This window comes from Cupressus sempervirens, chromosome 3 (genome assembly GCF_028749045.1).
Source record: "Cupressus sempervirens isolate cs-2001-9-10 chromosome 3, ASM2874904v1, whole genome shotgun sequence".
NCBI classification, from domain to species: domain Eukaryota; kingdom Viridiplantae; phylum Streptophyta; class Pinopsida; order Cupressales; family Cupressaceae; genus Cupressus; species Cupressus sempervirens.
The window spans coordinates 383,663,128-383,689,949 of NC_143120.1; the positions used below are offsets into that span (position 1 = coordinate 383,663,128).

General features: G+C 36.7%; 1 protein-coding gene across 1 annotated transcript in view; it reads left to right on the forward strand.

The window, feature by feature from the left end:
• The window catches only part of LOC149566614 (putative serine protease EDA2), a 97,413-nt gene that overhangs the window by 66,810 nt on the left and 3,781 nt on the right, over positions 1 to 26,822 (forward strand). Inside the window, exon 11 of the mRNA XM_089819911.1 lies at positions 26,075 to 26,149. Coding sequence (XP_089676037.1) covers positions 26,075 to 26,149 — 75 coding nt within the window. The remainder of the gene's footprint in view (positions 1 to 26,074; positions 26,150 to 26,822) is intronic.

Sequence of the window (26,822 nt, forward strand, 5' to 3'; positions counted from 1 at the left end):
CTACCAAAAGCATTATTAATGGCATAATTGCCACCTACATCATCCCTCCACGAAACTTGTCATCTTCTAGATGATAAAAAGCAAAATGGGAACAAACATCAACAAATCTAGTGGGATAGGTGAGAGGATGTCCCTAGGGTGGTGTATGGGAGCTGTTGACAAAGGATCCTTAGGTCTCTATCTGTGATCGATTGCTTCTCCCGTGCCGCCTTCAACAATCTCAAGGCATTCATGAGATCCTCCTGGATAGTCAATGATTGCTGCTTTATCCCTACCTGTGTCAACTTCTCTTGTACGAGCTCATGCTCGTGCTCCTTCACTCTCATTTGTAGGGAAGCCATTCTCTTTAGAGTAAGAGTATGTTCCTGAGCCTTGCCAACCATCCATGTACCCTATTGCAACGCTAAGAAGGTAGCTCTGAAAGTCTCCTTTATCTTTGTTAGGATGCCTATCATCTTTGCGTGCCCTTTATGTCATGCCAGAATATGTGGTACACTCCATGTCCATACCCTCTTCATTTTCTCCATCTTCGACGATCCTTGCCCTATTAGGCCCTTAGTGAATTTTGTGTTGCACTCTTTTGTCACGAACCTCAAGAGTGCTTTGGTTGCACTTGTCACAAACCCCATGTCTATCTTCCTAGCTCGATCCTCATGTCCCATGTTGCTTCTTCCATAGCCTCCAACTCTACTAAGAACCTCAGTATTGAGTCTCCAAATGGAGGGATGGGACTTTTCACTCCACCACCTTCTGTTGCTCCCATTTCCTGTTTCCCCATATCTTGACTCCCTCCATCTATCTCTACAATCTCCGATTGGCCCTGGGTAGCCTCCTTATCCTGTTGTCCCATCATCAAGGTGAATGAGGTGGTGGTATGTCATGTACTTCCATCTCTGAAACATTGCCAACTTTGCCAACAAATAGTCATCTTTCATGTGCATATCCCTCCACTTGTGATAAGTCCTTGCCATACTTGAAGTGGAACTACTGCTGGTGCTGCTACTGGAGTTGTAATTATGGTAGTTATGGTGATTGCTCTAGTTGGATGTGTAGGGGTCACCAGTAGTGTAGTAGGTGTGCTCTTTCGATTCTGTGAGAGGTGGTGATTTGGACTGTGTGGGCTTCTCCCTTATGTGTTTTGAGATCTACCCTCCTAGCTTGTGGTAATTGTTGTGGTGGGACTAAGTGTGCCACAAATGATAGTTGTAATGGGTTAAACACTATCTTTTGCACCTGCTTTGCCCCACAATTTGGAAAGAGAGGCAACCTTTCTAGCATACTTTGCTGAGGTTTTACTCTTGGGACCGTTTGTTCCCCTCACACATCATCTCCCTATACTACCATCTCTACTGTCCACTACCATTGCCGTCTCGTCACCCACTGTGCCTTGCCACCTCTCCTTCCATCTCTCCTACATGGGCTGCTATCTCTCTTCCGTGGGCTACCATTTCTCAAATGCTTCCCATCCATACCACGTCTTGTCATGCAGCCTCTATCCGTATGGACAACTCCCTTTGTATGATCTTTGCCTTGATTGTGGCATTCTCGTATGACACGTCCAATGCATTCTTTGACACTGTCTCAAGTAGGGGCCCTTGTTGTATAGGTACAAACTCAATTTCCTCTGATGTCTGTTACGTCCTTCTCTTGTGTTGTTGCTTGTGCCTTATGTGGTGCTTTAGTACGAGATGGTGCCTTGCAAAACTCTCATCCTGCGAACTATCACTAGAAGGTGATGCCTTCTTTTCTATTTCCTCCTTTTCTTCGTCTGAGCTTCCATCCTCTTCTTCTCCTTCTTCTATGTTGGTTGTGACTTCCTACTTATACCTCTTAAGGATTTGAAACTACCTGCCATGAAGGCTTCTAGATGCAATCAGTAATTCACGACGGTTGATATGGTTCAACCCTATTGGTACGGTCAGAAGTGCGTTGATGCTCAAGTTCGAATTGTGTGCAAAGTGCCTTGAAAAATAGGGCGATGACATGATATGGCATATAAAATGTCTTGTGTCCAAGTTGTAGGAATTCCTTAATCTAGTCAGACAAGTATTGCCCGTAGCTGTACACTCTGTTGTCATTGACCCCATTCATTAGCCTTAGCATCCATATGGTAATATCAGATGCTCTACATTTGCCTATTATTTTTTCTTCAATAAGTCCATTATGCACCTCCATTCTGGAGAGGTTATGAAGGATTTCTTCAATCCTCTGTTGGTGCTACTACTCTACAAGCTGCCCCACTGTTTCACTTATGAGGTCTTGTCTGCATATGTGTTCTAGCAATTGTTTCGTATCCTCAACAAACTATTTTGAAGAGGGTTTGGTTGCCAAGTGTCATTTATTTGGCACTCCAAATACCTTGCTAAACTCCTTGGCTGAGTGAGATAGTATCACCATCTAATAAAAGTATCTTTTTGTGGACTTGTGTGTGTTTCTATTATAGATGTACCGTCTTAAATTGGAAGCACTCCAATTTAATCAAGGTTTATCACCTATTTAATGTGAGATCATTAATCTTCGTCTCTCTTTCATTTCTTCTTTCATTTTCCGTCCGTCCCTTAGGTGGAACTGGGGTAAAATCTAAGAGATCCTCTTTAAAGCTCCTATTTTCATAGTGTTAAGCTCGAGGTAGGATCTATTTCCCCTAGGTCCTTCCTTTCCTTGCACCAAAACAAGATTTCCTCGGAATCTGGAAGTGATTTCTGGATCCTGAGACTTGTTTTGGAGCCCTGAGACAACCTTGAGGGTTTGTGCTCCTGATCATTAGGGGCGCAGTTCAACCCTGATGGGCCAATCAGGGGCATATAGTGGGCCCCCAATGAGGCCCTATTTTTGGTCTCCCTCTTTGGGTCTCTTGGTTTGGGATGTTCAGGTGTTAACTTCTAGGTTGGTTGGCTTGTGGGAGTTAGTTAATTCCAAGCTCTATGCAAACTCTTCCATTTGCTCCATTTCTTCATATCACAACATCTCACCCACAAGTGCTCAAGCATCCACAAGCTCTAGCTCTCAAGCATTCAAGTCTTCAAGCATTTATTCGTGCATTCCTCCATTGAAGATCAAGGATTCAAGCATTTAAGCAATTGAAGGCGTTTATCTTCAAGATCTTCTTCAATCTGTTCAAGATCCTTTGTTACCTTCTACATCCACTCATTTTTATCTTCTTGGTTCAAATCCGTTGGTAAAGTAAGCACATTGCATTTGATTCAAGAGATTCGGCTTATGTAAGGTGAATTCGTTTATTTACTTTACATGCTATTTCAATTATTTCAATTCAAGGTTAAACCCTAAACTAGGGTTTGACCAAGGAAAACCCTCCATCAACAACAAAAATCCTTTTTTAGTGCAGGTTAAGGATATCGAATCAATGAACATGTTGCAGATCGGAGTACCCTTTATGGCTTTCTTCAAAAGTGCAAAATCAGAATCAGCGTCACACACCATCATTAGGGGCACATTGCACCCCTGAAGATTCCATTTTGCCCTTGAAGATCTAGTTCACCCCTGATAGTTTGCCGAAAGATTTTTGGGTTTTGTCTATGCATAGTTTCAGGCCTGGATTCGATGACTTCCACTCATTTTGACCAGAATAACTGGCAAAAGAAAAAGAAAAAGATTTCAAAGGTGTTTTCCTTTTCCTCCTTTGTTTATGTACAGACACACATTGAGAGTTTTTAAGGAATTGGATACCTTTCCTCTATTCTTCCTAGATCTAGTTTGCATTAGTGCTCCTTGTTCACTTGGTTAGCACTAATTGCTCTAGACCTAGTTCTATAGAATTCGGATTGAAAGGATTCTTTTCCTAATCTTCTCTCCTTCTATATTATATACTTGCATATGTGTGTGTAGGTTATGTGATAGACTTAGGGCTTTAAAATCCTTGACTCACACTTCCTCCACTACAATAGCCATGAACCATGGTGCACAATACTAGCTCAAAATCTCCAAGGTTGAAAACATGCATAAGAACAATTTTATCTACCTCAACTTTTCTCAGTTAAGCCTTCAATGAATGATCTTTTAGAGTACCCTCCCACCATGCTCTCCATTCATTCCCTTTCACTCTCTCAAAATGATATTTTTTGTTGTAATTTGCTCATCTTCATATTTCTGCCCTTTTCCCTTCTTTTTGCTTGAAGTCGCCATTAGTGATTATGATTGTAATGTTTTCTTGATTTTGGTTGCAACTTTATATTGGATATCATAATACCCTTTTTAGGATTGTCGTAACTTGCCTTCACCCTTTTATTTATTCTTATTCTTTTTCGTATAATTCCTTTGCCATGGCTTACGAACCAACCAAATGAGCAGCCTATTTGGCATACAGATGGAGCACACCTTGAGTCCATACGACAATTCTCACAACTACTCCTTCCCATTGCTGACTCCACACGACACACAACTTCATAAAGGCTTGCTGAGAGGTTGTCTTCTTGCGATGTTGTATGCCTCGTACGAATGCTGCATATGGTTAGTATGTTCACTGACATCATCCAATGTGTTTTGTCTTGCGGAGACTTCAACTATGATACTTGACACTGAAGACATACGATCAGCGTTGAGTTTGATACATGCCATACTGATGATGTACAATTCATTGGCCTACAGTTACACATCTTGTTGGAAACTACAATCGGAACAATTGTTGTGTTATCATTGATGTCAAACCTACTAGAGAGACATTTACTACCTGTGTAGAGTGCCATATTTGTTGATTGATGAAGAGGATTTGAAAAAAGAGATATAAGTAGATGAACTAGTGAAGTTGTTGAGTGAAGAGGAGTAAGTATGACGGAATTACAATGGACACTTGATTAGTTAGTCTTTGACAAGATGATGTATTGTTCAATCATCCTATGAAGTATAGATGTGTTGAGTCAAACACAAGCAAATCATAGTGAACAGTGGTTAGTCAATAAATGAGCTGAAGAGAAGATTAAAGAACTTAAGGTTAGTTGAGTAAATAGTATTAGCCAAGTGATAGTTGTGACCGAGTGAGTTGTAGTAGCGACCGAGTGAGCTAGTGGAAGCCGAGTGAGACATAACAGTAGTGATTGAGCTACATAGTGTTGACTGAGTGTCAACAAAAATTATAGTTTGTGAAAGAAACGAGTTTGAGGCCGACATAATTGAATTTTCAGATTAGTCAAAATGCGTGGATAATAACGATTGATGAATTGGCGTATTTAATGCTCGAATTGAGTTTGTTATGCAATCAAAGGCAAGGATTTAAAGAGAAGTTTCTAGAAGTATCAAGAAAGGAGTAGAAGAACAAAATGATGGATATATTCAATGGATCTAACCTAACCCTAAGATCTACGGTGATGTTTAAGTGGCAAAAGATCAAAATTACCTATTTAAGGAGGCATAAGAGATGATTTCTAAGGTTGGTTAGTTGTTGATTGACAATTTTAAGGATAACTTGTGAAGAATAGAGTAGTAGAGGAGAAGTGAGGAAATTGGTGAAGTGTGATTGCTTGAAGGGATGTCAAGAAGATCAGTGATGGAGATGATAATGAATGCTAGTCAATGAACCAATATATGAGCAAATGGAGATCTGAATTTGCAAAGTGAGTTGTGTTTTATAGATCATACCTACCGTTGCATTCTAACCATTGTGGCAATCAAAATCCTTTAATCAAGGTTGACCTAACAGTCATTTTTGTAAATCCTTTAATCAAGGTGACATTCTAATGGAATGATCCAAAGTCCTCTAACCAAGCCACTTCTAACAGGGTAATTAAATCCTTTAACCAGGTCACATTTAATAGTGTGTTTTGTAACCCTTTAACAGGATTGGCTCTTAACCGAGCTCACTTTAGAAGAGTGAAAGTTGGTAGCATGTTACTAGTGGTTTTTCCCATATTGGGTTTCCACGTTAAATCCCGGTGTCATTTAATTGTGTGAATGTTATGTTATGCATGCTATTTTTGTAGTTATTTATTTTACTCTTAGTCGGCATATGCTGATGGTATGCTATATAGATTGAGTGGGTTTATGAATTGGATTAAGTTGTTTGAAGTTATTAAATGTTGAATTGGTACATTTGGACCTGAGGATAACTGATTCACCCCCCTGCTCAAGTTATTCTTAATATTCTAACACTTGTTTCACCTGTACGCCTCCAAAAACCATCCCCTTTCTATCATATAAGGTTGCTTCGCACTTGAACACTGTAGATGATTTGTCATCTACACTCATGGTTGTTGTTGAGCTTGAGCATTGTAAGCATTTTTCCACCCATACTTTCTAATTCTTCGTTTGTACGACCCATACTCTGTAATTCTCTATCTATACGACATACTATTGTTTCCTTCTAGTTATTGAGATTTTTCTTTATTGTTTGCAAGGTGATTCTTGGTCTTGCATAATGAATTCTTCCCACTTCCCTAAAGGGTCTTCTATTGCCTTTACTTTGGGTTAGGTTTTTAATGTGGTAAGCAACTCTAATTATAAAAAAACGTGACCACTTTCTCACCTTTTATATTCCTCTTAGTGCCTCTTTCTTCATGACATCGAACCTTTACCTCGGAGGCATACTACTGCATATAGGTGCCTGGTCCTATTCCTTTATAACTTCTATCCATATCACTTCTTTCCCGTTCATCGTTAGGGGCCTTGTTGGGTTTGGTATCACTTACCATAATGCATTTCTCTTGGGGTGATATAGCGCTTGCAGTCCTTAGCACATCTCTCAACTAGTCGATCTATATAGTTGTCTCATTCCAAAATAAACGAATCATCCATTTTCACCACTATTTAGGCATGGTCCTAGAGAGGCCCCATACTCTAGATCAATTTGTTCCTCCAAGTCTTCCTCCTCGACCTCACGCTTGGTTGCCTACTCTTTTATCGTTTCTCTTCAACCTCCTCATCAATATCGTAAACAAAAACCCTTCTCTTCTCCCTTTCTAGGGAGCCTTCCATCTCCAATACCTATTAATTCTCACCTAGAGGGCTGATCGTGTGAGCAATGCATATATCATGTGCATGGGCACTCTCGACACCACGATACTCTCCACATGCTTTCTTGTCGGTCTTCCAGGGCTATCATAGGCTTGGTCCAATCTAGGTTTGGCCTATATGGTTCTTTAGTTATTACAAGATCTTCAATTTGCTTTTCCCTACCAATAGTCCAGTCGCCTTTGGTTGCATATCCCAACATGTTGATTTTTGCAATGTGCACCTTCCTCTCAGTATAGTTTCAATTTGGATCTATTTATAGGTTCGTTGATAGGTCTATCTTCGAGAGTTGCTAGTTTGTCAACCTCGTTATTTTCCACTTCTCTCACCTTATAGGGTCCAAGCCAAAGGATTTTGAACTTATCGGGCTTGATTTCATTACGATTGTTATACTAGAGATGTTTGTCGTGCTAGAGTTGTCTCTGTCATTGAGCCATCATGGTAGCACACTATGTTGTCATCCATCTCTCATCCAATTTCATTAAATTGAATAATTGTTCTTTAAAACTCTGTATTGCTCTACCAGTTCTCTACTACCACCCTTTGACGTGGCATGATATACTCTGTCGGTACAATTGCTTCTTGCCCTTACCTGAATTGGAAGGGTACATGTCCTATTGTTGTCTTATAGGAGGTTTGGTATGCCCAAAGTACAACTACAAGTCTCTCTTCCTAGTCTCCGTCTTCCACTTTGCACATGTTCTAGAGCACTAACACCAATACTTTTTTGTGTGGATTTGGCTTGCTCATTCACCCGATGGTAGTAGAGACTCGAGAGGTTGTGGAATATGTGGAATTCAATTGTTATGTTCATCACTTGGCTTACAAATTGTATTCGATCACTAGTGATGGATAAAGATATGCCAAATCAGGTGACTATTTTCTCATAAGGAAGCTAGCCATGCTAAATGAATTGTTGTCAAGGAGTGTCCTAGCCTCTGCCCATTTCATCAGGTACTCCATGGCTACCACAATGTTCCTGCATCGCCTTTCGACACTCACTTTGAGTTGCCTTACAAAATCTAGAACCTGTCTTTCAAACAACTCCCAAGGCTGCGAAGGAAATAATGGAATAAAATCCCTCTTAAATGGATTGCTTGCCCTTTGGCAAGTATCACATCCAAGTACCCATTCTTGGGCATTTGTGTGCAGTGTTGGCCACCTTAGTTTTTCAAGCAGTTTCTTTTATGTGGTGGAATCCGAGCCCATGTTCTCTTCTTCCAACCCTTCATGAGACTACCTCAAACATGCTTGGCATTTCCTCCTCCATGATGCTTTTGTGGAACACATTGTTGGGTCCCATCTTGTATAGAAACCACTAATGAGTTGGAATTTTTTACTTTTTAGTGCCAACTTTCTTTGCTTGCTTTGTGTCATCTCACGAGGGAACGTGGAAGTAGTCAGGTATTGGCCAATGTACTAGTACTAGGAGGGTAGGACTACCACCTGGAACAAATGGGCATTTAGAAAGTCCTCATTTACCCTGTAGGCAAGTTCTGATTTTATCCTCGACAATTGGTTGGGAATGACATGGCTCTTCTTGGGGCATACAATGATTGTCAACATGAATTCTTGAAGAAGTGGCCATCGACTTGCCCTCCTCTATATGATGGGCTTGTTCACCAAGATTATTAAAGCTTGGTGATCCACTTAAAATGTGAAAGGGTGTGGCAAGAAGGTAGTGTTAGAACTTTTGTACAACATATACCATGCCCAAGGCCTCCTATTCTGTTGTTTAGTAATTCCTCTCCAAGTTTGATAGTAGTCTTGCAAAAAATATTGGGTGATCCGCCCCTCCCGTGTTGGCTTGTGTTAGGGTGACATTGATGGCATAGTTTGAAACATCAACGTGAACATTGAATTTCTTGTCCCATGCTAGAAATGCCAGAATATGTGCACTCACCAATTTGGACTTAAGTTCATCGAATGCCTATTTTTTTTCAATCCCTGAGGTGAATGCTTCACCTTTCCTTGTCATTTTTCTGGTGGGAATGAGATTTCTACAAATCCCTTAATAAACCGCATGTAGTAGTTGAGATACCCTAGGAAGGACTTCACCCTTGTTATGTCCTCGGGGCTCTCCATCTCAATGATCACTTTCACCTTGTTCGGATCAATTTTCAACCCTTGCAAACTATATGACCTAGTAGCTTTCCTTTTGCTACCGTGAGTCAACGCTTCTTTGGGTTAAGTGCCAGTCGCCCTCTTGCACAGTTCTATACGCTCATGTAGAGCTGTCAGGTGGGTTTTATTCCTGCTATAGATGGACTAGTGGTCCAAGAATGCCTTGAAATTTCCCATGGACATCTTGTCAACGATATGGAGTATGATCCTTTGGAAGGTAGCAAGGGCATTGTATAGGCAGAAGAGCATCTTGTTGATGCATACACCCCGTCTTCCACAATGAATGTGGTCTTTAGTTTATCCTCCTTGACAACACTATTTTGGTTGTAGCGAGAAAACCTGTCCATGAATGAGTACATCTCATGTCCTACCACTTCTTCCAATATGCTATTAGTGAAGGGAATGTGAAAGGGATACTTAAAATGATGACATTAAGAAGTATGAAGTTGACACAAATTTGGATTTGGGAGCTTCCTATTTAAGAGTGATGACAATAGGCGACACCCAGTCGCTTGTCTAAATTTTGAAAATGATCCCCACCTTAAGCATCTTCTTGATTTCCTCTTGTACCTTCATTACATAGTTCTTGTTCATGCAATACTGTCTCTTCTGTATGGTGCGTACTCCTGACACTAAGGGGATTTGATGGACGCACAATTCCAATTGTATGTCCTTTACGTCCTTGCATGTTCATGTGAATATGTCATTATACTAAAGAAAATCCTGAATGTTGTCGTCTTTAGTACGAGGTCCTAGTCGTCCTTGACAAGAATCACCTTTGGTTCATCTGCCTTCCCCGAGTTCGCTTTTTCTATGCTTGGTTCTTTATACTTAACTATAGCTTTTTCCTTTCAAATTGGTGGGCCGAGGTGTCATCCACCCTTGCTACACCCTCATTGTCTAATGTTTTGAAGGGGCATTGCAGACAATGATAGAAACCTATGACAAGCACCGATGCAGGTCCATTTTTGAGTACTTAGGCCACGGCATTACACTTTATTTTTCAGCTGTCTAGTATACAAGAGTATTTGACATTCCAGGGTCTGAAGGGAAAAATATTGGTAACACAATAAAAATGATTATTATGTAATAAAAAGAGACTTATAAAGATGGTTTCTTGAGACTTGACAAAAGCATAATGGGAGTTGTTGGCTACCACCAACAGCAGTCGTGGGTTGAAGAAATACTTTTTTGTGGCTGGCAAGTGGAGGTGCTTGATAGACATTGTCAGGAGTCGACTAACAGGCTCCAGCCAAGCCTCAAGCATTGCTCTACCACAAAAAGCTCTAATGAACAAACTCATTAATAACATACTGTATGACTAGGCGTCAGTACTAGTTGATAAAATTGAGGAATTTATGACACTGCAACCTAGAACTTTTTACTATGCCAATGTGCTCTTCTGGTTACACACACACTAATACTTGCAGACATACTTGAGTTGTAACTACAGGGTATGTGGAGCCCTCGCTCACCCATTTTGTATTGTCGACACTTTGACACTTGACAGACTTAACCAACATCCGAGCATTATTTGTATGAAGGTCAGAACAATTCAGATTATTGTTGATCGCATGAGAATACTATGCCATGAAAGATATATCATTCTGCCATGTGCTGCACTTTGTTATTCTGTGTTATCTCTGAGTATTTAGAGTTGTTAGCTACTCAACTCTAAATAGGAAGCTCAACTCTAATATATTTAGAGTTGAGTAGCTAACAACTGTAATGTACCATTCTAAGGTGACCTACATATGAGCAGAGGGTTGACCTATCACTCTAGTTCCTGTGGGTCAATGATACAATTAGGGGACTCGTTTTGAGGGTCATAGAGCATTGCGGGGGCATTGTGAGCCTTTTTTGCTTTCAGATGAAAGTTCCTACATTTTAGGGCGGTCTCCTATTTAAAAACAAACAAACTAGATGATCACCCAGGGGACCATGGAGTAGAACAGGATCCTTGTGAGCAGTTACAGGTGTTTAGAGAAATGTTCCTATTTTTTAGGGCAAGTCCCTACTTTTTAGGAGGAACTGCTAGTTGGCCTTCAGGGTTAAGTCAACATCAGGGATCACATTGTTTCTTTCGAAATTCATATTGGAGCCCAGAATTGCATTTTATGAACACCTTATGGAATTTTTTGATATTTCGTAAGTTATGGATTTAATTAAATTAATATTAAAGTGATATTATAATCACTCTATAATAGAATAAGTTATAATAACTTATGATCCCCTTACCTAGGCGATTTGACATAAGATGTTATAATTAAGGAAGGGAAATGTTATAATAATATAATAATCACCCTAATGATGATTGCCTTTTTCACAGGGAGGGAATTTTATTAAGTTATTACAATAAAAAGCAGGAAAACCCTAATACGGGTTGAATGGCAAGGAGAAGGAAATAAGAAGGCTTTGGGCTTTCATTTGGAGGTATTCTGATTTCATAATTTTCATTCCAGATTTCAGGAGAGTTCTTTGGGGAGAGTTACATCAGTTTGTGATCTCAAGAATGAAAACTCTTGAGATTTGCCAGCCTGAACATTCGTCCAGATGGTGAATTGGAATCAATTGATATGCTTGTAGAAGCATTGTGAATGCATTTGGTGAAGAAGAATCTGAAAATTCATTGGAAGAGAATAGTTTTTTCAGAAGTTGCAGATCAGATTATTAGAGATAAAATTAAGAAATTGAAGGCTATTTCTTGTAGCCATACAGCATTAGTGAAGAGGAGAAATTAATTCTGGAACCAATTTAGGGAAGTTATCAACTGGATTAATTCATAGCAGGCTGAACAGGAGTCTCAGCGCTGGCATGGCATTTAAAGAGGCACCGCTTGGCAGATTAGAGTTGGAAGGAGACTCAAGGTATTTGCAATTCATTACCATTCCCAGATTTGACATGGATACATATTTTATTGCATTATGCTTGCTGTATAAATCTGCTAGGGCCACATAGGTCTGATTTCTAGGTGTGAACATTTATTTGAATAACAAATCCAGTTTCAGCATAGATTGGTTGAGTTATTGTTATCACAGTATTTTCAATAATTTAAGTCTATTCAGCTCTAGCATTTGTAATTGCAATATTGTTGAAAACCCCAAAAAAAATCAGAAAAAAAGAAAAACAACAAAAATTACCTTACGTCATCAAAATCAATTTTCCAAACAAAACTCAATATCTCTACAAGATTCCTAGTTGACATCTTTCACACAGATTGCTTGTATTGGTGCAATCCATCTATTTAGGTTATAGCTTTGAATGGAGTTTAACTTTTTCCTTCATGAAATGATGTGGTGCTCACATGTCTTGGTGTAGATTTACAAGTCTCTGAATTAGCTATTTGTCAGCATCAAGTGTTTATTATTAAATACTAGTCTTTCTGTTAGCCAATAGGAAGATGAGTCTTATTGTTTGTGCTTGATAGTTCATCCTTTGAATTTAAAAATTAATTGTAGATCTTGACTTTTGATATTCTGTTTCTTTTAGCCTGTGCGGAAAAATAGTCAAATAGACATTGACATCCTTAATGAAAAAGTCCATGTATTAGACAAATTAAAACATTAATAACATATGGCAACTCTGCTAGGGAATGAGATACAATATACTGAGATTGTAAAGTTGTAAACAGATCATCTTATCACCTATGATTGAAGACTTTTATTCTATCTGATAAGGTATATATTAGATCAAAGAGGAAGGTAAGGTGTCCTGATTCCGTCTTTTAGATGCCTCGTCAAGCACATTCAAGCAAAGTTTCTTTCCTGTCCTAATATAATATAATTTTGCAGGCTGAAATAGTAGGTGCTGCTGTATCTAAATGATGAGTTGATTCATCTTATTCAAGATCAAAGTCCTCATCTCCATCTTCCACCATTTCATCCAATGCTGCTGCTTTTGATTCTTATTTGTTAGTTACACAACCAAACATATAACTAATAAATAAAAAGAGGTCCCAAAAGATATTATGTAATTTTGGGGCCATACAAATAATTAATTCAATTGAATCATTTAATTATTTTGGGGACATTACAGAGGCACATAAGGTGCTTGGGCTGAACTAAAGCTGTTATCAGCTGCTTGCTCGTCTGCTTGACAGTTGCCAATTCAGCCTATTTGATGCATTATCATTTAATAATCCAACCAAAAACGAATCTGGCTGACTTATCAAGTGAAAGACATAATAATATAGGAACAATGATTTGAAGATAAGCAGTTTACTTCATATTGGAGCGTTAAATAAATCGGTGACAATATGAACTTGTAATCACAAATTTATGTTTGATAGAATATTTGTTACTTCATGTTACCTTATCAGCTGGGCCATCAGTTGTGTGTATTATTTAACTGTGTATGCTGCTAACAAAATGGCTGGCCATTTGTTTGGAATACGTTTTGTGAAGCTGTGATTGGCAAATGGACTCTAATTAGTGTGCTGGGTCTTTTTGAAGTAAAGAGTCATGCATATATTATTAAGGGGCAGCATTTTTTGTTTAATACATGCTGAGTGTTTAATTCCTATTTGATGTGGACACTTTATTTTTGGCGTATTCATTCAATTGGCAATCACTGTGTATGGTGTGCTGTTCTACAATTTAATGATAATATGATAGGCTGCGGCTTTAGCTTATGACCAGAACATGAAATATTAGTACAATTTCTATTGAAACACATTGAATCGAGCAAGAGTAGTTTTATTTGCAGTCTTCCATCTGTTGAAAAGGCTGGTGACGGGTTGTATTGAGAAATGTGTGTTGATGAATTGACGACTGGGTGGAGTTTAGAACTTCAAAGAAATTAGTTCTTTTTTGACGTGAAGCTGGAGGTATCATGTGTTGTTGAAGACGGAACATTTCCGTGTAAAGGTGGTATGTAAAAACAAAAACTAGTTCGATTGAAATGCTACATATTTTAGTCTGCAATATTTAATATCAAACAAATGAGAATTGCCGCGATTCGTCCGATTCAAGCGATTCAGTGATTCGGCTTGAGCTGGCTGATTCTGACTTGCTGAATCGGCTTGGCAATTGTTTGCTAGAAATCACCATGGATTACTGAGTTAGGCAATTTTGGGCGACTTTTGCCTAAATCGGCGAGTTATCTGCCTCATGACTCAGCCAAAAAATGAAATTTAAATTTAATTTTTTTTTTGGTTGGTTGCAGCTCAATTATGATTTATGATTATTTAATTTTTTTATTGTTTGATCAGCAGATATTGGTGTTTTGGAAACACATAAGATATATAGTTACAAATAACTTTGAGAATACCTTCCTTGACCGAATATACCATGAACTCCAACATTCTTAGAAGATTAATTAGATCCTCCTTAACCACTTTCAATTATATGCGGCATTTAAAACCTTTCATTAGCTTAGATTATATGATATATCGTATTATCAAATCAATAAAAATTACATCGTTAATTTTCAATGAATTCTTGCTCTAGGACTCACCATTTCTCCTTAAATACAAAGCCACATAACATGAGATCAAAACCAATAGAAAGATGATTCAAGGCACTAACAAAATCCAAAGAATTTAAAGTTTTCCAATGATTAGAAGTAAAGATATCGACCTACTCTGATTGAAAGTTACAATGTTACTATTTACAATTTTACACTTTACTGTTACAGATACGTGTTTCATGGAACATTTGATGTCATTGGTTTCATGGATTTTACATACATTTATGATTTGACAACATTTATATTTCTATATATCTATGTCAAATGATTATGTTTTCTATTTCCTTCAACCACAATTTATATTTTACTTATGTGATGGATTTATTATTTATGTTCTTTGTTTATGTACGTTAGCTTCTATTTGATGATGTTATAGTCTGTTTGAGTTATATTCAATAAAGGGTGCATGAAATTGTTAACTCTATGTAACTGTGATAACATACTGATCTGAACAGCAGATTGTACAAGATCATATAAAGCATGAAGATCCTTATTTAAGGATTGGTCTCTTAAATACACTGTTTATATGACCTAATCGGCATCTTCATTGGGGCACTTATTATGTTCTAGTTTTGCATAGTATAGTAAGTATATTTACTAACTAATCATAATCTGCTTTGGACACCGATCTTGGGAAGATAAATAGAGAGTTTTTATAGAGGGCTGACTTGGTAAGAGTCATGTCCTTTCTAAGGACATGTCTCTTGATTGCCATATAAATAAGGGTTATTAATGTGGATAAAGGACACACGAAAATTATATGGTCTGCTCCTTTAACATTTCTGCCCTATCCAATTTGCAGCAAGTATAAAACATTATTGCAGAATAATTATTATACTTCAGATAACACTTCATATCCAGCTCTGATATTTTTAAGATCATCTTCAGCAAGTAGTGAAGGCATTATACAGTTTGGTAGTTCAGAATTTGTAGAAACTTTAAATGGTATTAGAGCTCTGGTAGTCGAACCTAGACTCTGCAAATTGACAATTAGATTTAAAATATCTACCAACTCCCTCTACCTTTAATGGCTAGCACACTCAGACCCGAAGATAGGTTTGATGGAAGAGAACACTTCGTTGCTTGGAAATTCAAAATTATGATGATTCTCGAAGACAATGATGTAATATAGTTTGTTAATAAAGAATCCAAGTGACCTGATGCTGATCCTCATAAAACTATCTGAATTAAAGGAAACAGGAAAGCCATGCAAATCATATTAGATGGGGTTAATAATGAAATAGTAATAGTAACTATGCTAATGAAACATCAAACAACATTTAATATGATAAATGCATTATTGAATGCATATGAGGTTAACAATGCAACTGAAACCCTTGCACTAAAAAGACAACTAAATCATATACAGATAAAGAAGGCAGAATCTATGAATTCATACTTCCTAAGGGTAGCTAGTCTAAGAGATAAACTTGCAAGTATAGGGACCATTATTGAAGAGAAAGAGCTAACACTTTGGCTATAGATGGGTTACCGGATTCATGGGAAACATTCTCACAAGGAGTAAGTGCTAGAGACAATCTTCTAGACTTGAATAGACTTAAAGGAGATTGCCTTCAAGAAGACTCTAGGAAACTTAAGAAAGGAGGAAAATTGAAAACTGAAAATGAAGAACGTCATGTTCTCAACACAAATTCCTATGAAGGTAAGAAGAAGCACTTCAAGAAGAAGAAGGGTAATCAAAGAAATGACAAACTTAAGAAAGATTTATCCAAAATAAAATGCTTCAAATGTGAAAAATTTGGACACTATAGATCTAATTGCCCGAAGAATACAAAGCAACAAGTAAATTGTACAAACGTTACTAAGAAAGAAGAAAACTATGATCCCGAGAAATGTAAAAACACTATTGGTTATAACCTTGACAAACACCAATTTCTTTTCTATTTAGCTGTCTGACATTTTGTCAAACACTTGTCCATCAATCTTAATAGCCCAGAAATGAGTTATAACCAATTCAACCCTATGCAGATAATTTGCAAAATGTATATATATCTTCCTTTTTGCTTTTACTTATTGATTTTTCACAAACATGTATAAATGTGAATGAGAGCTATGCTAAATTCGAACAAGCAGCTAAAGACAAAGGAATGAACAATTAGCAAATTCTTATTCAAATTTCACTGCCACATGTACAAGGAAATTGGAGTGACCTGAATACGGAATCATGGACTTGTAAACAATGGTGTCTATTTTCAAATCACAGCCTAAGGAAAGTTGCAGATAACTGTATGTCAAGGACTTCACTGAACTACCCAGGTTAGCGTCCAATATTGCCAAACTGAAATGCTTCCCAAATGTATTGCAGGAGTTGACAGAGGTGACCAAAAATGGTGTCTACAGGTGCTGAATTCACACTCCCAGAATTTGCAGAACATGCACTCTATTCCCACGCTGACCAGGGACTTCCTAGACGCCCAGAATATAAATAATGTTGCAGCCTGAAGGTGCCAGCAATGGTGCCAAAAGCAACAGAGATATAATAGACCCACGGTGGTAGTTTCCGATCACTCAATATCCTGGCAAAACCACATGATGTGCAGCCCCTGAATGCAGATAATCAGACACCAAAAAAATACCAATTTGCTGGAAAACGTTAATGCCAACAATGCAGATCCACACTATTTTTCCCAACACAAATATTGCCTTCTTAGCATAGAGAAACAAGACACCCTAAATCAGAGTTAATATATGATTCAATTCAACATACATCAGCATTGAACTGAATGCAACCTCCAATATCGAATCTTTGATGTTTATCACTTCTCAGCTACAGTGGTAAACAGTAGAGAAGTTAGGCAATCTTAGCTACACCTTAGTAGCTAAATTGCAAATGCAATTCTCAGAATCTCCAAACCCTTATACTTCAGCAAGGGCCATAAAAATTAGAACCTCAGAAAAATCCACAAACGCATCAAAAGCAAATAAAATAATCAAGCATATGCTTTACTCATCAAATGGGCTCATATTTGTATTCTCCAAATGGCACAAAGTTTCCTAAATGAACTTCACTTAAGAAGCTTCCCACACACAACATTAAAACCTAATAAAGTGCCATTATAAACTAATTTATTAATTGCTTTTGGCTCCAAAAAATGACCTTTTCCACCATAACTTCAAATTTTGACATGTAAGGCCACTGTTTCTTGTTCCCATGATTTAAAACTTTTCGTCCCTATTCCAATGAGCTATGATACCGAGGTGACCAACCAACAACACTATCAAAAATAGCAACCTCAGTGTATTTATATGAGTAATAATAATTCACCTGTCTTGCAAAAACAATTGAAGAGGCATCAGAATCAAAATTTGACAACACCAAAGTGATCTTGATGATGAAAGATGATGAATGAACCTAACAGGGTGATTTGCTATAAATAGACGCTCCCTCCAAGATTCTTGGAGCTCAAACTAGAAGTCCGAAATAAAAACTGAGAGCATCCTCCAACTCTTCTAACTCAACTGAGCTCATTGGAACCAATAGATTGACTTGCTATAAATAGTAAGTCCCTCAAACAGAGCCAAAACACGTCCGAGGTTGTTGGAAAGCCTATAACTACACAATTGAGACCCTCAAATCCCACTGTCAGTTTACGAGGGTCGCGATGGTGAATTGACTTGGCCAATTGCAGGAGCTTACTAAAATGGGGACATTACAAGAAACATGTATTGTATTCTGCACTATCAAATGAAGTATCAAGCACAACATGGGTAATTGATAGTGGATCATCTCGACACATTACAGGATACAAAGAAGGACTAGACTCTATATCAAAAGAAGTTAATGGCAAAGTTGCCATAGGTGATAATTCCTCTCATTTAGTCAAAGGTATTGGGAACTACACCTTGAAATTGAAGTCGGGTATTTCTCTCCATCTCAAAAGAGTACTCTATGTACCAGGAATAAAGAGGAACCTAATCTCTATTACAACACTTGAAGATGATGGACATAATGTTGCATTCATGGATGGTAAAGTGATGACCTGGTCTAAGAATGCTTCATTTAAGAAATCAAAGTTGATTGGTCAAAGAAAGGGATACTTATATGAATTAAACATAGAACCTATTCAAGCCTTAATTCATGAAGCTGTTGATATAAACGAAATGTGGCGTAGAAGGTTAGGACATCTAAACTTAAAAACCTTATCAACTATGGAGAAGATGGTTATTGGTTTACCTAAATTGAATAAAGATCATTCAAGCATATGCAAAGGATGCTCTCTGGGTAAGAACACCAAAAGTCCGTTTCATGATAGCACTAGAAAAAACTAACAATGTTTTGGAATTAGTCCACTTAGATTTATGTGGACCTATGTTTGTTCCTTCTCTTGGAGGATTCTCGTACTATATACTTTTTATAGATGATTTCTTTAGGAAAATATGGATTTACTTCTTAAAATGTAAAGAATTAGAAGAAATCCTTAAGAGATTTAAAGAATTTAAAACCTTAACTGAAAACTTATCAAGGCACAAAATTAAAACCCTTAGGATTGATAATGGAGGGTAATGTACTTCAGACTTGTTTAAAGATTTTTGTAAAGAAACAGGAATTAAGAGGGAGTATATTGTTCCTTATAACCCACAACAAAACGGGGTAGCAGAAAGGAAGAATAAAACAATTATAGAAGTAGCAAGAGTTATGATATTTGATCAAAATTTAGAATATTATCTTTGGGCAAAAGCCTCTTGTACTGCTATCTATATCTAAAACAAAAGTCCTCACTCCCACCTTAGAGATAAAACTCCTGAAGAAGTCTTTTCTAAGGTCAAACCTAATATAAGCCATCTTATGATATTTGGGTGCCTAGTATACATATATGTTCCAAAAGAAAAGAGAACTAAGTTAGAACCCTCTGGGAGGAAAGGTATTTTTGTCGGGTATAGTGAAACATCTAAAGCATATAGAATTTTCATACCTGGTCAGAAAAACATTGAACTTAGTAGGGATGTAATATTTGAAAAAGATTTAGCATTCAAAAGAGCCCTTAGTTCTGAAGATCCTACACATTTACCTAATTCTGAAGAAAATTATGAATTTGAGGTTTAGAGGGAGAACTTTGAAGAAATTGAAGATGAAATTCAAAAATCTTAATCTTGAGGAAACTCAAAATCCCAAGAAAAGACCACTTTGGGCTATTAAGACTATAGAGGAAGCACAAGACTTCGATGCATCATCTGGAACATTCAGAGAAAGCAAAAGACCCAAAAGATTTTCTAGTTATGCAACAAACACGAGTGATTTATCTAAATCAGAACCAACCAATGTTTTAGATGCTATTAAACATACAACTTGGAAAGACGCTTTGACAGAGATATACCGATCCATTATTGAGAATGATGTTTGGGAAATTGTTCCAAGGCCTGAAGGAAATTTTTTTGTTTCTTCTAAGTGGATATTTAAAATCAAGCATGCTGCTAATGGTAGCATTGAAAAGTATAAAGCCAGATTCGTAGCCAGGGGATTCTCTCAGAAAGAGGGAATTGATTACAAAGAAACCTTTTCCCCAGTTGCCAGATACACCTTTGTAAGAGCAGTCCTAGCTATTGCAGTGTCGAAGGGCATGGTATGAAAGAATTGATAAGTATCTCTCCAGTTTAGGATTCTCCAAGAATGAAGCTAATTCAAATTTTTATTATAAAAAGGATAAAGATGATATGATAATTTTGATACTATATGTGGATGATTTACTAATAACAAATGATCATTTTATAGATCAATGCAAGAAAGATCTAATCAGAGAATTTGAAATGAAAGATTTAGGACTCCTTCATTACTTCCTAGGACTGGAAGTATGGCAGAATTTTGATAGCATCATACTTAAGGAAAGTATACATTAGATATCTTGAAGAGATTTGGAATGTGGAATTGCAGGTCTATGTCTTCTCCAATGGAGACTAATCTACACAAACTTAAGGAATTTGCTGCAAAATCACCCTCCATAGATTCTACTCTTTATAGACAGATGATTGGGTCTCTTATGTACTTGGTAAATACAAGACCTGATATTTGCTATATTGCTAATGCTTTAAGTTAGTTTATGTGTGAGCCAAATGAGATTCACCTAGTTGCAGTCAAACATATTATGAGATATGTACAAGGCACTCTTAATCTTGGGCTCAAGTATGAGAAAGTTGACTTGGACTTACATGGGTACACAGACTTACATTGGGCTAGAAGTGTTACTGATAGGAAAAACACTTCAGGATGCTATTTTAGTTTAGGCTCAACGATGATATCTTAGATATGCAGAAAACAAGCATCAGTAGCACAAAGTTCCACAGAAGTTGAATACATTGCTGCAGCAATGGCTTCTCGGGAAGCAGTCTGGCTTAGAAAGTTACTTGTGGGATTATTCGGTTAACCCATAAATTATGTTATTATTCATTGTGATAATTAGAGTTCCATCAAGCTTTTTGTGAATCCAGTTTTCCATGATAGGTCCAAGCATATTGAAATTTCTTACCATTATGTAATAGATATGGTAGACAGGAATATTGTAAAATTAGAATACATTTGCATTGCAGATCAGACAACAGATATTCTTACCAAACCTCTCTCGAGTGAAGATAGATCACTTCAGGAAAAGACTTGGTATGGTTGAATTATAATACATTTGTATTCTTTAATTATTAATGAAATAATATTGAATTAAAATTATTATTGTCAGGCTATTGACTGTTATGAGCTTCACCATTTGTATTCATTATCTAAGAGGTGACGATCTCTGAGATAATGAACACTTGTATAAAAGACATTATGATAGATGACGATCTCTTAGATAATGTGTTGAACAGTAGAGAACTACTGTCAGATCTGGATGAGTTCAAGATCATATTGTGATGTAGACATTTCTATGTCTATGAGTCACAACTTGGATAAAGGAAGAATTTAATCATTCTCCGGATTTTATCTTGTGCATTGGTATATCTTAACTCAAGTTCATATTGTGATATAGGCCTCTACTAGTACCTATGAGTCACAACTTGGATAAAGGAAAAATTTAATCATTCTCAAGAATTTATCTTGTATGTTGCATTCCATGCAATACTGCTATCAGTAGTATAAGTGATAAGTCATATTACAGGGATAGTAATATGATATAGTATCATGTGTTCAATGATACCACATGCTTAGAAGTGTCAGATAGATATAGAGTATCAACGTATGTTTATTCATCTTGATTGATGGTGCTAGATATGTTATCTCTCAGTATGATTATCAAGTTAAGAGGGAGTGTTAACACTATGTAACTGTGATAACATACTGATCTGAACAGCAGATTGTACAAGATCATATAAAGCATGAAGATCCTTATTTAAGGATTGGTCTCTCAAACACACTATTTATATGACCTAATCGGCGTTTTCATTGGGGCACTTATTATGTTTTAGTTTTGCATAGTATAGTTAGTATATTTACTAACTAATCATAATCTCCTTTGGACGCCGATCTTGGGAAGACGAATAGAGAGTTTATATAGAGGGTCGACTTGGTAAGAGTCATGTCCTTTCTAAGGACATGCCTCTTGATTGCCATATAAATAAGGGTTATTAATGTGGGTGGACACACGAAACTTATATGGTCTGCTCCTTTAACATTTCTGCCCTATCCGATTTGCAGCAAGTATAAAACATTATTTCAGAATAATTATTATACTCCAGATAACACTTCATATCCAGCTCTGATATTTTTAAGATCATCTTCAGCAAGTAGTGAAGGCATTATACAGTTTGGTAGTTCAGAATTTGCAGAAACTTTACAGAAATAAGTTTCAAATTGTTAAATCCTCTAAATCTCAAGGGTTTTTTCACTTTGCAGATTCATGGGCGATTCATAGCCAATTCAGGAGTCAAGTAGGCCTTGCCGATTCCGAGCTTTGGTTCTCTGTTTAATATTGATTGAGAAATATAATTTTGTGTGTTTCTGGGAATTGCTGCTTCTGTGCATGTGTAGGAGTGGAAAGGTGTGTATGAAGATTCAATGATTTCTGCATATTGGCTGTGATCATAATCTGGTTTATCTTTTACAAAACTGAAAATGACATTGTTGGAAGGTGAAGGCGTGCGTGTGTGAGCATATATGATACCTTGTTTCAGACTGTGGTATGACATAGGGCATATGATGATTTAGTGGAGCTGCTGGGTATAAAAGAATAAGATTGGTCTGGAGTTGTGATCTTTGGTTCAGTGATTGAAGTGTTTTACTTATTGGTCCCCAAACTGGGAGTGGGGCCTTAGCTGAATAGAGTTGGTGTTTTAGCGCTCCGAGTTGGTGCTTCAAAGAGGGTTGGTGCTCTCTGTGGGTTGGTGCCCGGTCTTTGCTAATAAAAGGTCTGTATGTATGCTTTTTTACCTCAAGGGGCTTCCATGAGAAATCCAGTCTTAATGTCTTGATGGTTCCTCTTGTTAAGTTTGTATGTGACCGCCACCCTCTCCCCCCTCCCAGCCCCATCCAGTATTTCCTATGTGCTCTTCATTATGATCAATTCTGAGGCTATGAAAAAATTGAACTGATTCATGCCAGAGTCAATATAAAAGACATATTCATTCACAACACATCAATATACTTTGCTGATCAATCAAGAACTATCAACTCTTTAGTAATGTGACCTGCAAAGGGCCAACAGTACAATCCTTCCTCAAGATCAGTTATGCAACAACAGTATTGCACAGAACTAACAATGAAAATAATATAGGTGCACTGGATTTGCATTGATGAAAATCAGAATACTTTATTATTTTCTCACAAGAATATTGAATTGCAAACTGTAGACAACGCACACTGAGATCACACATTCATTTACAGTCAGATTGCTTACGTATAGTTATTACAGAAAATTGTAGTCATTACCTAGAACAATAAAACAGAGAATATTATCAAGTTTCTGCACAAAGTCTTCTCAAATCCCTCAAAGTCTTTTCCAGAACTCCCAAAGATGGTTGGAATCTTCTTTTAAAGATGAGAGTCTCAATCAAGTCACTGTGAGAACTTGTCTTCAAATTGTACGAGAATGCTAAGTATGCAAACCGGGCATTTTCTGTCATCACAGCATGTCGTAGTTCAAATCTGCTGTGAAACTCGGAGGTTTTGTTATTAATCCACTAATGCAGGTTTAATTTCAAGCTATGACATCAAATCATGTGTTGCATGCCTCAAATTATAGTTCTGGTGCGTTATCAATACTTGTTGACATAACACCCTTTTCTGTACGGAAATGGGCTCTAAATCTCCTTGGCAAAAAAACCCACGTTTGCCAATGAAGTGGCAAAAATTCATGCCTCTGTGCACCATTGCCAAAATTCAGTGGTCATTTTCTATTACAGAGTTTTAGGGGTCGTTTTTGATTGCAGAGACTTTAGGAGATTTAGAGCCCATTTCCATACAGAGAAGGGTGTTATGTCCCTTGCAGAAATTCAAGAGGTATTTTCTGCACTGCAAAATTCTAAGGGGTATATCCTACATTGGGAAAATTCAAAGGGTGTTTTATACTGTGGATTTAGATATATTCTATCGGTGTAGAATTCCGCATTGCATAACTTCAACAATTTTAATTGGATTTTCCCCAAATTAGAAACTGAGATATCCAATTGGACAGATAAAACACAGCTACTGGCAGACTTGATAGATTCTTGGCTTCTTAATTTATGCACATAGTTGAGAAGGGAGAATGAACACAATGATTAGAACACAAAGTTGCACGGATACGGATACAGATACAAATATGGAAACGGTATTGGGTATGGACATGGCCATTTATTTAGACACCCAATATGGATAGGGCTGGACACAACATTAATAAACAATACATATACATATATTTAACATAGTTTTCTAAGTTATTGTAGGAGATTTTCATTACTTCAAAAGTAATATTTACACATAAATGCTACATAAATATTTATAAGTTAATTTAATGCTTTACAATTTGTAAACACAGTAGAGTTGCATTAGAAGATAACCCAAAAATGGGTTGCTGAAATAGAAAAAAAACATTTTATTTGTCTTTCTCATCTAGTGGAGGTTTTTTATAATACTACATTTTTAAAAAATTGCTTTAATATCTATATTTTTAACATTAAAGGGAAGATCTACATCAAATCTAAAAAAAACACAAATCCCATAGTATTTGGTACGGTTGGAAAATCAAGTTTATTAGGCAGACATGGGTACAATATTTGATGTGTATCCAAGCAGTATTCGATATGTTTCCAAATTGGATACGGGGATATGCGCACCCAAGGAGGGACAGAGGAGTTTCCAGCAACTCTGCTAGAACACCATCAAAACATTACAAACCCATGAAAACTTTCTCAGGTCAGTTACACATGAGGGGAAATGAGATGAGGGTATGAAAACATGGAAGACCTAACAAATTTAAATGCACATCATTTAATTTGTACCAAAAAAGAAAAAAGTTGAATTTTAAAAATACATAAAGGTGAAAGTAAATGAACAATTTAATTGCTTTTTCAGATTCAGTGGCAAATTATAAATATATAATTTTACATTGCATATGGCTTCAAACAGTAACTACTCTCACATGCACAACCATGGTTTAATTAAATTGCAGAAATGTCTTCAAACATGACTGCACACAAGTCTTGAAAGTTTGAAACAGTAGCTTCACAGGGTGTGATTTTTTGCAGTGTCTGGTGGCAGTTTGTAGAAAAAATATGAAATTCTTTTACTGAAAGCTATAAGTTTTTCCAGTTTCTGTCGAGGTTCACGTGGGCTCATCTTGGCTGAATTTAGACTTGTTTGACAGAACATTGCATGGCCCTGCAAGCATATCATATCGCTACCTAAAACAGGTTTGAATGACTTGGATCTGGGCCTGTATGCTGTCGAATCAATAACCTATTTTAAACACTGGATACAACTAATATTAAGTTGGGAAAAATTTAGGCATTCAATTTTTTCTAATAAACTTTTGTAATTACATGCACTGTAACATACAGTCAACCATGCCATAGGTAAAAACAATTTGTATTTCCACTCAAATTGTTATTTTGAAAAGTAGTGGATTGAAAATCTTTGAGTTATGTTCATAATCAAACTACTTTGATATATTGGTGTTGTGTGTTTCATTCTTCTTAGTCTGTAGTTTAAAATTCTCTAGAAAAGGGTAGAACTTAAAAGTTTACTTTTGTGTTTGAATTCCTAGTCTTTTTTTTTTGAGGGATTGCAATCACAATTTGTTCCCATCTATTTAATAGAAGTTCAATTTTGGTCCTCATATCTCTAGGGAACACATAATTGTTATTCTTTTAGGAAATTAAACTGTCAAATCTGATTACATAACAAAAGCATTAGGTTAATGTTTTATTCCATGACTTCTGGCACCACCAGTAGAAAAGTAATATCATCTTCAAATTCTGTACATTATCTATGATAAATGAGCTATCCAATTTTTTGAAATCGTTGTATCCAACTACATGATAATCATGAAAAAAATAGTATGAACATAAAAGAAATGCTTACTAGATTCGGTTTTGAATTTGGCAGGCTCAAAGATATTTTTCACTAATGGTTCACAAGATCCATGGCGGCATGCATCCAAACAAAAATCTTCTGAGGATAGTAAGTGGTTATTCTATTTCTCATGGCTCCAGGACCCTTGCAAAACATGCCAAAACTGGCGAATCACAAAGAATAAAGAAAGTGTAAAAGGAAAAAATTACCCTTAAAAAATTAACCAACCTAGATACATAATGAGATATTTATGCCCTAAAGAAACCTTTTCTTAATTTGTAAAAGGTAATTCTATACGTTGATTAGTTCTTTTGAGATTATAGGTTTGTCTGGTATGTTAATATAGTATATACATTTGCATCTATATTAGTGTTAACTGTCCTAGCTTTCCGTTCCCTAATACATCACTGTTGATCTATTCTTTTCATTTATCTATCTTACTAACTAGTACCTGGCACATGAAATTAGCAATTATTTCAAATCTTGGTTTTGCTTAGATGCTTGCATAGTTCAAGTAACATAGTACTTATATAAAGTGGAATAACTAGAAAACATTAAAAGTTTAGGCCTTGTTAAATTTAGCTTTGTTTTCAAGTTGATAGGTTTCATGTTGACAAAAATATGCTAGTTTCTAAGTAGCACTTTTTTGGGAAGATCCACACAGTTTTCTATGATTTAAGTGGAACTTTTAGCACTCTTAGGTTTAAAAGTAAAAATGTTGTTTCTTTTGAGAACAATTTCAAGCCTATCCTCATTATCATTTTATTATTTCCATTTAATT